At 38.7% G+C, this 16,606-nt stretch overlaps 1 protein-coding gene across 1 annotated transcript in view; it reads left to right on the forward strand.

Moving 5' to 3' along the window:
- igsf11 (immunoglobulin superfamily member 11) overlaps positions 1-8,087 on the forward strand; it is a 230,988-nt gene extending 222,901 nt beyond the window's left edge. The window contains exons 3-8 of the mRNA XM_055147792.1: positions 1,675-1,882; positions 3,520-3,675; positions 4,552-4,674; positions 6,517-6,664; positions 7,343-7,541; positions 7,833-8,087. Coding sequence (XP_055003767.1) covers positions 1,675-1,882; positions 3,520-3,675; positions 4,552-4,674; positions 6,517-6,664; positions 7,343-7,541; positions 7,833-8,087 — 1,089 coding nt within the window. The remainder of the gene's footprint in view (positions 1-1,674; positions 1,883-3,519; positions 3,676-4,551; positions 4,675-6,516; positions 6,665-7,342; positions 7,542-7,832) is intronic.
- The last annotated feature ends 8,519 nt before the right edge of the window (positions 8,088-16,606 follow it).

A 16,606-nucleotide genomic window follows, 5' to 3' on the forward strand; every position in this document is an offset into this window, starting at 1 on the left:
ATATCGTATCATAAGACTTGGATATCTCTACACCCCTACTAACCTGCTAGTCTCTATATTCCAAATAGGAAGTGATCATGGGTGCACTTCCGGCTACATCGAGTTTCCAAATGACTTTACAATGAAAAATTGTCGCACCTCTCTCTGTAACTGCTGCAGTGAGCCACGTCATTTTGGTCTTAAAATATTCATATTAACCCAATCCTGGTGTTTTTATTTTGCTATTTTGTCCATATAAATTCCCATTCCTAATAATATGGAACAAAATTTGCTTCTATAACCACTAGCCTTGTGAGCTTCATTTGACTGGAGCCAAACGTTATGGGTGACGTCACACTCCCTTGATCAACTTATTTATACACTCTGTGATTACATACATGTTTTTGGAGGTCTAAAATACAGGTACCATAAGACTTTTCTATAACACAGGATATTCCGTTCTTTGCAGAGAACTTTCTATTGTTTAAATAATTGCTGCCTCTGCGATTTGATAATTGCTCCAACTCAAATTGTGATTAATGGCGTAGCCCTAAAACAGATATAATATGCAAAATTAATATTAAACATTAGGATGAAAGTTATGCATGCCTCTGGGCCACAGTATGCAGTAATATTCTATTTATTTATTTATTCTTTAAGGTGCACTTTTAGTTCTAATGGAGGGTCCATTGTCTACTTGTCTTCATGGAGATGCTGCTTTGTCTGACATGTCCCAGTATGGCATTAAATGTGTCCACCTTGCATTTACTCAGTACCATGGGTTTTATTGACTTAAAAACTTGCATTCTTATTCTGAGTGGGCTCGCCTCTTCACAGATCTGAATGTATCGAGTACCCATGGTGTCACCTGTTCTCTCCATAGAGATAAATAAGTGTAATGCCATACTGTGGAACATTTAAAATATTCTGTAGAGAGAAGCAGATGACGCGTGCTCCACCAGAAAAGTTACACAGTGCACCTTTAAGCAGGACAAGATCATTTTTGTTCTGTTTTTCTATCAATGAGTCTCTCAGCAGAATATCAGCATCCATTGAATTTAATTATCCTGTGTCTTATTCTGTATCCTTGAGTTTCAGCTTCTTGTTACATGTCACAGTTTACACATTTAGTTTTAAAATGTCAATCACTATGGAAACGGTCCTAATTTATCATCATTCTGAACCCTATATAGTTAAATATACCATCACATTTTGCCTCAAATCCACATATCTACATATACGCATCTGTTCTATCATTATCTCTTCTGACTATCTCTATCTGTCTGTACGTGACTCTTTTAGTAGCGTGTTCATTCTTGGATTCTACTTTTGGATACATGTCATAGTTTGTATGTTTTGAAGTTGACATGTTTTTAATAATGCATAACATTTAGAGGAGGCTTTTAACTAAAGAGCTCCATAGTATAGGAGCACAGAGGCACTTTTAGATTGTCTCTGTGGGTTATTCAATGAAGTAGAAATGGATACTTTCAAATCAAAGGTTTTTAGTCTAGTCTGTCTGTCTGTGTTTCTGGTGTCTTAAAAGCCCGTTCATTTCTTTGTCCACTGTAGAGCAACCCTTCTGAGCCCATTTAGCAGTACAAAGTCTCCCTCTAGTGGCAGAATGTAGTAACATACCCTGAAATACCACACCATAAAAGAACAAATTTTAATTTTATGTTCTGTTTAATGCAGGTGATAATCTACCAGAATGGGCAGGTGTTCCCGGTCTCCACCCAGCTCAAAGGTCGTGTGGGTTTTTCTGTGGTCATGCCCAGCACAAGTGCCTCCATCATCATCAACAACACTCAGCTGTCGGACACAGGGACCTACCAGTGCCTGGTCAACAACTTCCCCGACGGAGGAGGGCGCAACATTGGGGTCGTAGGGCTCACCGTCCTGGGTAAAGGAGATAACAGGGGAAAAATACTGTTGTTAATATATCCTCCTGAGACTGGACCATTGATTTGTGTCCTTAATGTGACTCTTAATGGGGGGACTTGGTTCCTTTGCCTAAATGGGATTGGGGGAATTATAGGGTACTATCATGTTCAGGATAAATAAATAAACTCAATAGGAGTTAGTTTGTGGGTGCACTATGATAAAAAAAAAAAAAATAAGAAATTAAAAGGGAGTCTAAAAACTTTTTGAGGCTACTGTAGAACCTTTTCAGAGATGTTGTTGTTTTTGTTTGATTTAACACCAAAATGTCCCCAGTGTCCATTACAGATGAAATGTTGCAAAATTATAAATAAAAATAAAATGAACAAAATCTAAATGCTAAGGTGTTCGTTTACCTCCAAACAGAGAGAAAAATCACAAAAAAATATATATAGTGCAATACACTTTTTTCTTCAGGTCCCAGGAGGATATATTTATTGTATTTATTTTATAATGTGTTTTACGGCAGTAGCTATATTCAGATTTACACAGCAACAGTCATTTTCTCTGTTTTGTGAAATACATGATAATCAAAGAACAGTTTAAAAAGCACATTGTAAAGGTGCACTATGTAACTTTTCTGGTGGAGGGTACCTGCTTATCTCCACAAGTAATTTTCTTGGTTTGCCTGGAATGTTCCACAGTATGGCAATAAACATGTCTACTTTACATTTATTTTGTATCAGGTGTTTTTCAAAACACCACGGCGAGCAGGGCCACTTCGCCACTGATCTGAGCTGTAACTTCGGAACTGTGGAACAAAGACAAAGCAATAATTCTATGGAGTTGTCATCTCAGTGAAGAAAGTTGGTTGCAGACCCCCCATCAAATAAATTACATATTGCAGCTTTAAGCATTTTAATCTCAAGGTCTTTATCATTTTTCATTTTTTGCAACTCCTAAATTATTGTAGTTTAAGCATTTTAGAAGCACCTGCATTTGGCAGTGCAACGGCATATTTTAGTGTTCCAAAATTGTAATGTAAGTGCAGACAGTAATTTCCAGTCTCACACCTCAGCGTGAGCAGAGCCAGAGCTTAACAATAGACTGTGAGGAACATGCTGTAGCCTTTTATTATAAGAGTGTCTGTTTTGTTCCTAATACCTACACATAACCGGGAAACTGACTGCATTTTCAGTATTCACGGGTAGAAAGCAAAGTAAAGGCTTTTAACGCTTTTAGTCTGAGATTCATAATTAAAATAACCTGCCCAGACACAATAGGTTTTCTGATAATTACTGAAATATGGCATCAACAACACTATACTTTATAATAAATTGCTTGCTTCATTATTCAAAGCACTTACTGTTCAGTATTCAAAAGTAACAAAATGGCAAATTATTAGTACATAATAAACTTCCTATTATGTGGTGCCATTGTGAGGATAGTTGACCACTGAAAAGATGTAATATTTTGGTTTGAACTGTTAATTGCTATGGCTACGATCCTAAAATTTCATAATTCTTGAGAACTTTTCAAGCTATAATATATTTTTTATTTGTCAATTGCTGTAGAAACTGTCCTCATTTTGTTGATAATAGAAGTAGAAAAGCCATTTGTGTGTGAAGCCTGCTGACTGCCCCTCTCTCCATCTGCCAGTGCCCCCCTCGGTGCCCGCGTGCCGGATCCAGGGCACCCTTGACGTTGGCAGTGACATCACGTTGTTCTGCAGCTCAGAGGAAGCCATCCCCACCCCCTCCTACTCCTGGGAGAAAGTGGACGCCCTCCCAAAACTGCCCCACAATGCCATGCAAGGTACTATACACAAGCTGGCCATCGGGGTGCCCCTTTGCCCGACCTTCGCTGGTAAATTACACACGTGATAGTTACAAATAATATTAAGAGGTCATCTTCACTTCTTGTCCGAGCCCCGCCCACCTGCTGATGAAGTGTGTTTGTGACTAAGTGAATAACTATAGTGCCAATCTTATGCTGAACACCAAATAAACCGTAATGACATGAATGCTTGCATTTGGTTTTCAGCATTGGATTGCACTGCTTTTGTGTATTTTCCTTTCTTTTCCAACTGTGAAGTGGCCATTGCCAGTCATCAACATTGTATTATGTCTATACATCACTGAGTACTGAGCTTAGTCTAAGAAATGGACTTTGGTTTTCAAATTGAATCATTGTCAGTTGGGGCAAAATATTAAGAGGCTCCATGATTTTGTTAATATGAGATTCTATAAGCATTCATTTAGTGTTTTTTTTTTTTTTTTTTTTTTTACAAATTATGTTAATGTAAATGGCAAAAAGGCCTATCAGATGATGGAGCTAAAATATCTGGGACAAAAATACTGCTATTCCTCTTTAAACAAAAATACTACCACATAGTCGTACAATACATATATTTAAGAGTATTCAGGTTTTAGTTTAGTATTAGTATCTGCTATTTATGACAGCTATCCCTACCCATTTATGCAGTATAATAAAATACTTTCTGTAGATACTTGGTGAGTTAAAGTACATACAAAAATACCAGTGCTTAGTAGTGTGTAGTGTAATTACTAACCCAAAAATCAACTCTTTTCTCATTTGTGAAAGAAAGGACTTTGCACATCGTATTTCTTACTAGATCCTGATTTGTATACTAATCTTTGGCCTTTGGTTTTGTTGCGGTTTCTGTTTCAGACCAGATGCAGGGAACTGTTACCCTCAGAAACATCAGCACCAGCACCTCAGGACTTTACCAGTGCACCTCCAGCAACACCATCGGAAAAAGCACCTGTCTGCTCGACGTGCAGGTCCTAGCACGTAAGTACCACTGAGGGCATCCAGTTTGTTTTAATTCTCATTCCTAACCCTGGAATTTAATTTTATCTTATTTTATTTTAAAGTTTGCTTTTAATTATACAAAATAGCCTTATTTAATTTAAATTATACAACAGAATAGATTAGAATAGTGCATAACAGGTGCATATAATAGCCCTAAAAGCATATGTATTTCCAAATTAAAATATGATTTTTTAATTTTTTTTTTTAATGACAGTCTTAAGCATTTTAAAGGGAGGCAGTTGAGAATTTTAGACATAAGGCCTCATTTCCTAGTTAGTCAGAGTGTTGGAGACGTGGAGACACTATTTCCATCCAGTCCTTACACTTGGAAATCACTGGTGCTAGGTTAGCACGTAGTAGTTAGTTAGTCTTACCCACTCCAAAAAGCACCCAAAGCTAATCTATTATTATTATGCCAGACTATCGACGTAAATGTCTGTGTTGATAGAATAATGTTTGAAATAAATCTAACCCTGCATGAATCGCCGCATGTTGAGGGACTATTTTCTCATATATCAGTCTGCCGCTGCCAAGCTTTCTATTAGGAAGTACAACTCACTGCTGCTGCTCAGACATAAATCCTTCAAATGTAAGGTTGGTTTTACTTCTAAAATTATTCTATCAACACAGACGTTTACATCAACAGTCTGGCGTAATAATAGATTTCCTTTGGGTGCTTTGTGAAGTGTTTTTTTTTAGTGGCAGGCTAACTATGGCCATTGACATGCACTAGCCTAGCACCAGTGACCTCTGCAAATACAAGGACTGGATGGAATATTTAAAAAAGTGGCTCCACACATCTCCAACACTCTGGCTCACTAGGAAATGAGGCCCTATGTCTAAAATTCTGGACTGTCCCTTTAAGACATGAGAGAATAAAGATGCAGCTGCTTTATTATATTAAGAGCACATTGTAACATATAGAGTTATTGCAAACTCATGATCTTTTGTCTGAACAAATTGTTACACACATTACAATTATTTAGCATGACTCAGGCTTTGGTCCTTGATCCAGAAGGTTAAGGATCCTCACTGACACATCTGTCTGTTGAAACAGTCTGGACCAGAAGCAGCTGCCATACAAGTTTATATCCTCTAAGTGACACTAAAGTCTCCGCACATCAGGTCCGACCCTGTTTGTTTGACTCTCAAGGGAAAGTTCTTTGCTCAAAGTCTGCCTCTGATTGGCACTTGTCTCACTGACGGATCACCAAAACAAAACAATAATGAGAGACGAGGACAGAGCGTCTAAGGGACTGCGTCAGTGTGGTCTGGCTCAAAGACCTGTTTTAGAGTGAAAGAAGGTCAGCATGATTGGATCCTGACAAGAAGAAGAGCTGTCAGCTTCTGAGACTCTTATTTTCTTTGTGGCAGCAGACGGCTAAGTGACAGCTAAGTGCTAAGTGTGTCTGTCAGGCCACTGGATCAAATCAGACTGAAAAATACACAGTGAAAGTTATAGCTGGCATCTTTGTTACTATTTAGAAAACCTATAACCTACAGCCTATATTTTTGTAGTAGTTTAAAAAGGTAAATCACAAATAAGTAAATATTCTGTTGTTGTTTTTTTTGTTTTTGTTTTTTGTCTTATTGTATTTTTAAAGTGGCAAAATAAACTAGTGTGGTACATTATGTAATGTGTAACTGTCCTGATGGGATGTACACCACCTGCTCTTTTCCTTGGAAAAGTTATGTTTTTTATTACAGTTTCAGAGTATGGGTTTAGATTGACCTTATATTGTCAGTACTGATTCAACTACAGACAACTACATAGTCGAAAGAGTCCATTAGTCACACTGTCTCTTCCTGTGTCTTGTGCAGCTCAGCCTCAGAGCGTGGGTCTAATCGCAGGGACCATTGCCACGGGGGTCCTGGCCGTCATCATCTGTGCTCTGTTAGTGGTGGTCTCATTGTTTTACTGGAGAAACAAGAACAAATATGATGAAGAGGAGATTCCCAATGAAATCAGGTCAGTTCTGCAAACTCATCACCTGCTAACTACTGAGCAACTACTGGAGTTCCCTGCAACCACTACTCGATACCCATATATTCTACATGCGCTATGTGTGGCATTTTTGTAACTAATCTGTTGTGTCTAAATGGCACACGTCTCTGCAGTGTTGCAACATGAATCTCCAAACCTTTGTTCCAATAATTGCAAAAACACAGAATTTGTCTCAGGAGACATGCTGCTTCAGATTATCGTATGAATCATTTGTAAGATAAATGGTTCCTCAGACTTGTGCATGGCTCGACTGGGGAAACATCTGTTTCATTTGGGCTGAAGAACATCCTTATATATAACTGTTCATACAGTACAGTAAATCTGATATTACATTACATTATAAAGCCATGTTTCTGCCCTACATCAGTCTTCTATGCCTCAAAAAGATCATTAGTGTAACATGCTTCTTGAGTATGCAGGGTGGTTTATAATGAGATTAGACTCAAGTGAAAGATAATTATGCAGATTCTGCATTTTGACACAGCATAGGCCGTTTTAATACTTAATAGGTTGTTGAATGTATTCATTATTATTCATAATGATTTAATTGGTAACTTTGCTTCTCTAATATTCTTTTACTTCTAAAACATGCTTAGAGAGACTGGAGGAATTTTATTCCACATGTGTGTGTATGTGTTGCAGAGAGGACGATCTTCCTCCAAAGAGGTCTTCTTCAGTGAAGGCATTTCACGCAGATGCCTCGTCCTCTGAGAACGACACTCTGACCTCCACCAACACCTACAACAGCCGCTACTGGCACAACCCCAAACCCAACTACGACACCAACTCTTACACACGCTACAACGGAGACACAAGGCAGACCTTCTCTACTGCCCCTGCTGCCACGGCAACGCACGGGACACACCCAGGACATGGGACTAATGCAGGACATGGGACAAATGTGGGACACGGGACTAACACAGGGCATGGAACTCATGCTGGACATGGGGGCCACGGGACACACCCAGGGCATGGGACACATCCAGGACATGGGACACACGGGACACATGGAGGACATGGGGGACATGGAGGACATGGCACACATCATGGAGCTCATGGACAGCCTCAGAGCGCCGCACACAGTCACAGCTCCACAGCTCCAGGCTCCGCCCCTCTGTCCCGACACACACAGCCCGCTCAGAGCTCCACAGTGTTTGCTAACGGCAGCCACACACTGCCCCCTCCTAAGACTCTGGTGGTCACCACAAACTCCGCCCCCTCCCCTCCCGCCATCCGCTCTAACGGCTCTGTGAGCCTGAAGCCCGTGGTCACGTCCACACACGGGCAGCACACACACTCATACGCTGTGAGCCAGGCCACATTGGAGCGCATGGGGGCAGTGCCAGTGATGGTGCCCGCACAGAACAGAGCAGGCTCCCTGGTCTGAGGGACTGGCACTACACAGTGTCTGAGGCCTGGTTCTAGACTATAGTGTGTGGTTGTGAAGTAAACATATGGGCTGAAGCAGCCCGCTGCCCTTTACAACTGTGTCTCTCTGTACCTTTGTATCTCCGAGTGGACAAAGCCCACAGTTCACTTCATGCCAATTCCTTGGACAGGACTCTTTTTGTAAAGCAGACTAGATAAATGACTGTTCCCCTGGTCAAAGGGGTTCATGTGGGAGCTATTTTCCACTGGATGATGTCACAGCGCTGGAGAGAGTCTCATTCAGGGCTGGATCATTCTCATACTTTTGTTTTTGTTGTTTCATTTTTGGTTTGTTTTTGTTTGAAAAAACACAAGAGTTTTCTGCCGTTGTCTCTGCTGCATGGTCAGACCGAGGAGGGCTGCATGTGTCCACTGATTTCTGACATGATTTTCTTTCTTAACACTTGTTTGAGGACTTGTTTCTTTAATAACAGTAATAATGTGGAATGTTTGGAGAGCAAAAGCATGAGAATGAAATACTGGTTGAAATGGCCTTAGTTTCTTTTAGTGAGAGGATTTCTTGGTGCAATACAATAGATAACACTGAATGCAAATATTATAGTTATGTTTTAGCACTTTTAAAAGCAACTTTATATCAAAATTGCTGTTTCAAACAATTACTTTCTTTTGTCTTACAACTTTATCCATAAATCTACCAATCTCTTAAAAACACATCTAAGAAAAGAGGCCAGATAGTGGTTTGTGTTGTACTTTTCTCAATATTAATTGTCACTGTACTCACTGGCTGCTCTTACCCGACATGGATGGCAGATGTCTTATTTCATAAATGCTTTATAGAGAAACAGATCTATATTTAATAACAGACTTCTTTCTATTGTAACACTCAATGGCAGCAGTGAGCTATAATCTACTGCAGGTCTTACAACGAGGAACTATACAACATCTACTTTCTTGGCCATATTTAGGTGAAAATGCTCAGTTTCTGGGGAAGGATCACTGTGTAGTAGTTTTACCAAATCTCAATAAGATATATTAATTTAGCAATCTTCATATTGTGCACTTACTAATGCACCAACTAATAATGTTTGTTTTTATATGTATGATGCAATATTTGATTCTGCAGTGACTCTGTGGTACATGCAATATGTGTGTTTAGTTTCATTTCAGTGTTTCAGTTAAAAACAAAGACACGTGTGCTTATGTCACTCTCAAGGTGCTCCAACATTAACAACAGTAAAAGCAGAGTTCTTCACCAGGATTTTTTTTTCTATACACACTTGCCCGAACATTGCACTTAGAGGACAGCTCATGTACTTTTAATTACGCACATATACGGAACATCAAGTCAACTGCCAAGGCTGTGCCAAGTTTAAATATCCAGGTCATTAAAGGGCCCATATTACGCTATTTTCTGATTTATTTTATAATGCTACTGTTTCCTGATCAGAAGTATACCTGGAGTTGTGTTTTGTTTCATTCACACATGTTCAAGTACTACAGGAAGTGCGCCACTACGTTGCCCATCTGTACTCAAAAAAATATAAAAGGTAGCTGTTAACTTGAAAACTAACGCTACTTGACATCACAAGGTGGAACAGAGCATTTTCAGCTTTGGAGATGTAGAAAGACTAATAATAAGAGGTTAAGGAAATGCATGTGAATGAAATAACGCACAACTCCAGGTATGTTTTTGATGAGGTTACGACATTCTAACTTAAAGCTCACAGGAGTCGATTTTGTGTAATATAGGACCTTTAAACAGGTTCAGGTTGCGTAACAATATTTCTCAAAAAAACAATAATTACTAAATATTGGCCCTCAAAAACACATTCCACATCTAATAAAACTTTAACAAAACTCATTGGCCTCAGTTGTTATCATGATTTTGTTGCCAATGACCTAAAGGACTCTACTTTAACATTTAGAAAAACTCAAAAACTTTCTTCTTGCAGACTAAAGTCTTCTCCCTGATGCAAAACTCCATTCTTCAAAAGTCTTAAGACACCACCATCACAAATGCATTTTTCTTTTTGATTTAAAGTTTATCGTCTTGCTGCAGTCAGTGTCTGTCCACATTGTACAAGTTTTGTTCTTCCTGATCAAAGCTGTCTTCTGTGCAGCAGCTGGTGTCGGAAAACTAAGGTCTGATAAATATTTGTCTGTCAATGTTTTCCAAATGATCTTAACTTTGTAGATCCTAACCCTTAACTCTTGTTTGACAAACTTGCTGCAAAACAAGGATTATTTTAGTCCTTACCCAGCAGTAATGAGGGTATAGACTGCACAGTGTAACGCATTTGAATTAGCAGTTTTCTGTTCTGCCCTGGACTGTCTATGGGTTGTGTACATATAGAAAAAAGGACTTGATATAATAATACCAATGGTAAAAAGTGTACATATGTAAAATGATGTTCTTACTGTTGGGTTGAAATTACTTAGGAAAATAACACTGGAAAATGTAGTGAATAAATGCTGTTAATACATTCTACTCTGCCTCAGCCTATTTTGTTTCTCTTGTTGTATTTAGATAGCCAGGCTGGCTTCACCTAGTGCCTCTGCTCAATTTCATTTCTCTCCAGCGACTAGGTCAGGAATCGGAATACAATAGACGGTTTGCAAGAACCTTGGAAGTGCGAGTTCGGGCACCAGCCAGTCAGCGAAGAGCCATACATTCTGTGTTGGCAGCGACTCCGAGATTCAGGATTTAAAGCAGGAACAAAGAGAATGGATTTTATCAAGGGAAAGACGTTATTGCCCTTCTTCCTACGGGATTTGGGAAAAGCTTAATATACCATTTATCCTCGTTAGGGACGCATTACATACATCACAACCAAATAGCAGTGATTTGTTAAATGATAAAAAGTACCCACCTACCATCGAGCGAACGAATTCTAACACTGCGAGGTCAGACGGTTTCCACGAAAGTGAAACTGGCTGATGAATCAGGCTATTACTTAGATATCATTTGGCCAATATATCTGTCTGATACTTGGACTTTATAGTGTGTCAACTATCACTCTTAAATTTCCAGCACAGGCCAAAATTTTGTTTTGATCAAACTGCTGCAAACACTTAAATATGACAAAATAGCTGAACAAAACATGATGCCACAGCTCTCTGATAGGTTTGTAGTGAATTTAAATGACATAATTTGAGAAAAATAATCAAAATTGGCCCAAAAATATTGGCAGAGCTATTTCTTCAGAGGTGAGCAGTACTCTTTAACGAGACTAACTTATTTCATACAATTGTACTTTTTCTCACAGTTATATAATATATTTAAGCATTTAACACTACTTGAGTGAAGGTTTGGATTATGCTTTCAATTAAGTGTGACAAAATGCTTATGTTGACAATATTAAATGAACATTTGGGTTTTTTGCATAACTCATTCAGGTATGATTTAGTTTTTGTCATATTTGTGGTTTATAATTTGAATATGCCATATTTTGGGACACTAATGTTTTGTTCTCTGATTAACATTAATGTTACATCTTTAAATTTACTCTTACACACTCACAACTGTTTAGTAGTTTCCCCGAATACTGTGTTACTTTGTCACAACTTCTGGCTTCTCTACCCACTTCAGGCTATCCTTATCTTTATATGCATACTATTAAGTAGAAGGTTGTGTTTTATTCTTTGGCCACTATCTCTCCGTGCCGTCTCGTCGTATAATATGAATAAGATGCGTTCAGCTGTTGAGCAAAATGCTTTCTATGAATCTATTTCTCGAGCCTTTTGGTGCTGCTGCCGGCTGTAAGAACGAGCATGCAGAAAAGCAGAGGCGCTGAATAACAATATGAAAGATATGCAAGTGTGCCAGATTCCCTCATGCGCCCGTGGCTTCAATTCCCCAGAGAGAATATGAAAAAATGAGCCACATCTCAAGTTAAAAAGATAGATAACATATTGAAACATCATCACTAATACATCAATGCTACTAAACCTTTTACTTATGTACGTGTCTGTGCGTAATTAATCTGAAATCACCTCATCTGATGGGCTGGGGGAGCTTGGTTTATGCGTTTCCATAAACACGCAGTTCTCAGGTTGGGCGCTAGGGGGCGGTGTTTACCAGAGTTCCACAGAGGCGCTGCAGTGGGTTGATTTGCACGCCACTCCCGTCTGTTTAAACTCACCGTTCGCCGTGATGTCTGCTCTTCCTCCTGTCAATCAAAGCCGCGCATTACTGACAATTTCCATACTCGCTCTCTCCCACGCGCTTTGTACGTTTGTTTTGTTTTTTCGTAACAGACATCTACAAAGTTTATCCTCCAGACAAATAGGCTACATCATTTTGAGTGATAAGAATGTTTAAGTTCATAGAAAGTGCAGTAAAAGTGAATTTGAGTGAAGAATAGGCCTGAAGGATAGAGTGGCATTGATTATTGTTGTCACGTTGGCATTGACCTACGTAAGAAAATACATGAGTGCACAAGACTAAAATGTTTCTGAAAAGCAGTGGTGCATGAAGTACTAGTAGTATTTTTGTTACTTCAAAAAAAGTGCACATACAGGGGCAAACGATTACTCAAGTAAAAGTATCACATAAAAAAAATCTACTTACGTAAAACTACTGAAGTGTCTTTTAAAAATGTACTTTAAGAGTGAAAAGTAAAAGTATTAAAGCGTCAAATGATAAAGAATTTAGCAGATTTTAAGGGATTCAATTGATGCTTCATTTTCCTAGCTGTTTTTGTGTGTTTGTGCATTGCGTTCGTTCAAAGTTAACTAAAATTAAATGTGCCAAAAATAAGTCTCAGCCTTTTCGGCTCGAACCAAGGGTGACCACACGTCCCTATTTACCCGGGACAGTCCCAGTTTTGAGCCCTGTGTCCCCTGTCCCAGCAAATTTATCCAAAACCATTGATTTGTCCCAGTTTTATACAAGAAATGTCCCTGGTGTCCATATTTTTGGCCAATTCGATACGTACCAACAGTAAAGAGACGCGTATACTGACATTTGTTTAGGTAAAAAACAGAAAAGCTGCTTAAAAATGACCAAAACACAAATAAAAAGCGACTATACTGACTCACATGTCATGGGCCGCGTGCACTCACAGTTTCCTTAATTACGCACTCGTTGAACAATTTTATTTCTATTTTATTTTGAAAGTCTGCTCACCCTACTTAAACCACAAAGAAGAGTCGCCTGTTTTTCACTTTTCAGTCCAGAATGTGGTGGAGTAGAAAGTACAGATACATGCAGTGACGTAAAAGTAAGTAAAGTACAGATACCTAAAAAAAAATATTCATACGTATTGTACTTTTAATTTTATACTTTGTTACCTGCCACCACTGTTGAAAAGCATGTCAAACTATGCGGAGCAGCAGAAAATTTGACGATCTGAAGGCCAGAGCGCGGTCACCTGTCAGAACGTCTGCGGAAGCGGAAGAGAAAGTTTGGGGAGAGGGACCAGTGCGCGCCGTGGATCTTGTGTGCGTCCCGCTGTCGCATGTGAGATAGAACACGAGCAAAGAAGAGACTGGTGTAAAGGATGAAGAAGGGACACGAGACGGAGCGGACAACAAAACAGGTAAGAACCGCAGCAATCTACTGTCAGATACGCACGGTGTAGTCTCTGTTCCCGCCTATGACCTAACCTATGACCACATCAAACTTACTGTGCGTATTTTGTTTTTAAAGGTCCTATATTACACAAAATTGGCTCTTCTGAACTTTTAACCATGTTATAATCTTGTCTCTTCATCAAAAAACATACCTGGAGTTGTGTTTTCTTTCAGTCACATGTTTGAGTAACCTTTTATTAATCTGCCCTCATCTCCAAATCTCTAAACGCTCTGTTCCACCTAGTGATGTCATGTAGTGGTAGTTTTCAAGTTAGCAGATACTTTTTTACCTTTTGTTTTGTTGAAGTTGGCAATGCCAGACCTGAAATGATCAAACGATTCTACTGTAGGTGTATGGAGTTTAAAAATACATCACGTGGTGGATCAGAGTTTTTTTTCTGATTGAGAGAAGAATTCATACTAAATATGTGGAGTCTGTGTGTTAAACATGTGTGAATGAAACAAAACACAACTCTGGATAATGTTTTTAATCAGAACCTAACGTAATATAGGCGCTTTTAAACAATTAAATAGGTCTGAACTAAACCTGAGCCGCACCAACACCAGGATTAATGATATGTCTGTATCTAAAAGTCCTGCAGCTAAATGTCACACTGAGACACAAAGTGACAGATTCAAGGCCGTGCAAAGTTACCACTGTCAAAGTGATAGAGCTAATATAAAGTACTTGAAAATCCCATGAGTTTAAGCCCAGTGCAGCCGACTCTGACAGAATACAAACTGCACCAGGGTCAGAGATGTGAGATGGACCGGCCTCTCCGTCCTCCAGCTCCCCTCCACTCCACTCAGCACAACTCCGATTTGTTAGAGTCCATTTAAATGTAACTGGCAGTCACGGCACAGATGATCAGATCTGCTGTTCCCACTGGTCTTTTTCTGATTTGAGTGGACGCTGTATTTGACGTTTCTATAGGCTGGTTTGGGAGATGAGAACTTCTAACCAGGCAACAGGAAAATAGTCTTCGTGTCTGCTTTTGTACATGCTGCACATTTCAAAAAGCACAGTGACCTTTGCCTCTGTCCCTTCACCTCCTGACCCTCATCTCCCCAGACCTTCAGTCACTCAGCCTCTCCTCAATCTTTCCTGTGTTTTAGGGTTTTATAAATTCACTGAATAAACTTTTCATCTGTTGATTTCACATTGTAATGTTTGCAGTTTGTAAAGTAAAGCACTGTAAAGTAGCATCTTCATATATAATAGTATCTAATTATTACTGTTTTTTTCCAGTAATATCTGATTTAAGATGTTCAAATTCCCTTTGTATATATCAATGTATTAAACCACAACATTATAAATCTTTCAGATGTGTTGATGTCATTTTTGCCATTAAGTTATGAAAAACTACTAGGGATAGAGCTGGGTATCATTAAGAAGTTGCTGATACGATACACACCTTTCGCACTTTCAATGCAATTCGATATATTTGAAATCGATTCAATATTGTTCAATAAGAAATAAAGGCTTAATCATGGCTGTGATAATAAAAGTCTTTGTTAAACCACTTCTTGTGCAAAGTTCATATGAAACACAAACATTTTACTCATCAAAACAGTGAAAATGTCAAATGTGATGCATAAATGAGTTTCCTTCTTCTAAACAAGCGACAGTAAAATATACCAAAAAATACTCTTGGCACATATATATTGATACAGCAGCCCATGATATCAGTACTGTATCGTCACATTAAATGATACGATCTATCGATATTTCAGTATGTTTGCACACCCCTAACTAGGGATCTAGCAATATCCAAATCTCACAGTACGATATTATCACGATATGCATCTCACAGTGCGATATTTATTGCGATATTTTGGAGAGTTTAATATAATTGTAGATAGGACACTTTTTTGCCTTTAAAATACCATGACAGTATTTTGGTGTGAATTATTTCCATCATAATCCCAAGAATTCAATTCAAAACGTATATCTTCATGTTGTCTGCACTGAAATGAATCATGGGATATGTAGTTTCCGAAGCTGTTGCTCCCTTAAAACCATGCATTTAAGCAAAGGAACTTGTAATTCGATATATTGTGACCACCCTCGATATTATTGTGAGACTTTTGACGATATGACATCACGATATTTCAGTTATTGTGACATCCCTAAAAACTACTGAATACATTTTAATTCCGCCTAGTTACAAATACTTTTAATCTTATTCGTACCACTTTAATTTCTAATAAAACTTTGATACACATATTTTATTTCAACTCTTTTAGTCTGGGACCTCTGGGGAGATCTTGATACTGGAGTTGTTAAATATCTCTGAATGGCAGGGTGTAAACTTCCCTTTGAAACACACAATTACTTTCCTTTGCCTTCATTACTCTTATAAAAATCCCTTTGGTGAAGCGAACTTGTGTATGTGTCTTCAGAGCTCGCCTGTACATGATTATACATATTTCATCAATCAGGAAGGAAATCTCATGACCAAGGATAATTCTTTCTGTAACATTTATTATTGAAGATAGTTTCTAGTGCTAACCATGTGTTAATAGGCTCATTTAAATTCAGTAGAGTGGAGTGTGGGGCTGACAGAAACACTTGTCTTAATGCAATCTTAATTATTGCCTTTTTGAAAGACGTTAATTCTCATCAGTTTAGCCTGAATCACATTTTTATCACACTGCATTTATTCTTCTCTCCCACTTGCCTGGACCAGTTTGAGTGTTAAGAAAACCAGTGACCTTTTTAGACGGTGGTGCTAGAAAGGTCAATTGTACCACGGATATTATGAGACCCAAGTTAATTACAAGTTTGTGCAGAGAAAGCTAATGGAGTAATCTGTTGGAGTAATAAGTTAATCAGCAATTTTTCAAAGAGTATGTTGCTTGAGTCTATGGTGTATGGTGAATGGTATTGAACTTATCTATCTCTATGGAGACAGCTGGGCCAAGTTACAGGGCAGATCTGTG

The sequence above is a fragment of the Boleophthalmus pectinirostris genome, unplaced genomic scaffold, assembly GCF_026225935.1.
Source record: "Boleophthalmus pectinirostris isolate CB_2022bp ecotype Guang Dong unplaced genomic scaffold, ASM2622593v1 HiC_scaffold_9, whole genome shotgun sequence".
Classification (NCBI taxonomy): domain Eukaryota; kingdom Metazoa; phylum Chordata; class Actinopteri; order Gobiiformes; family Gobiidae; genus Boleophthalmus; species Boleophthalmus pectinirostris.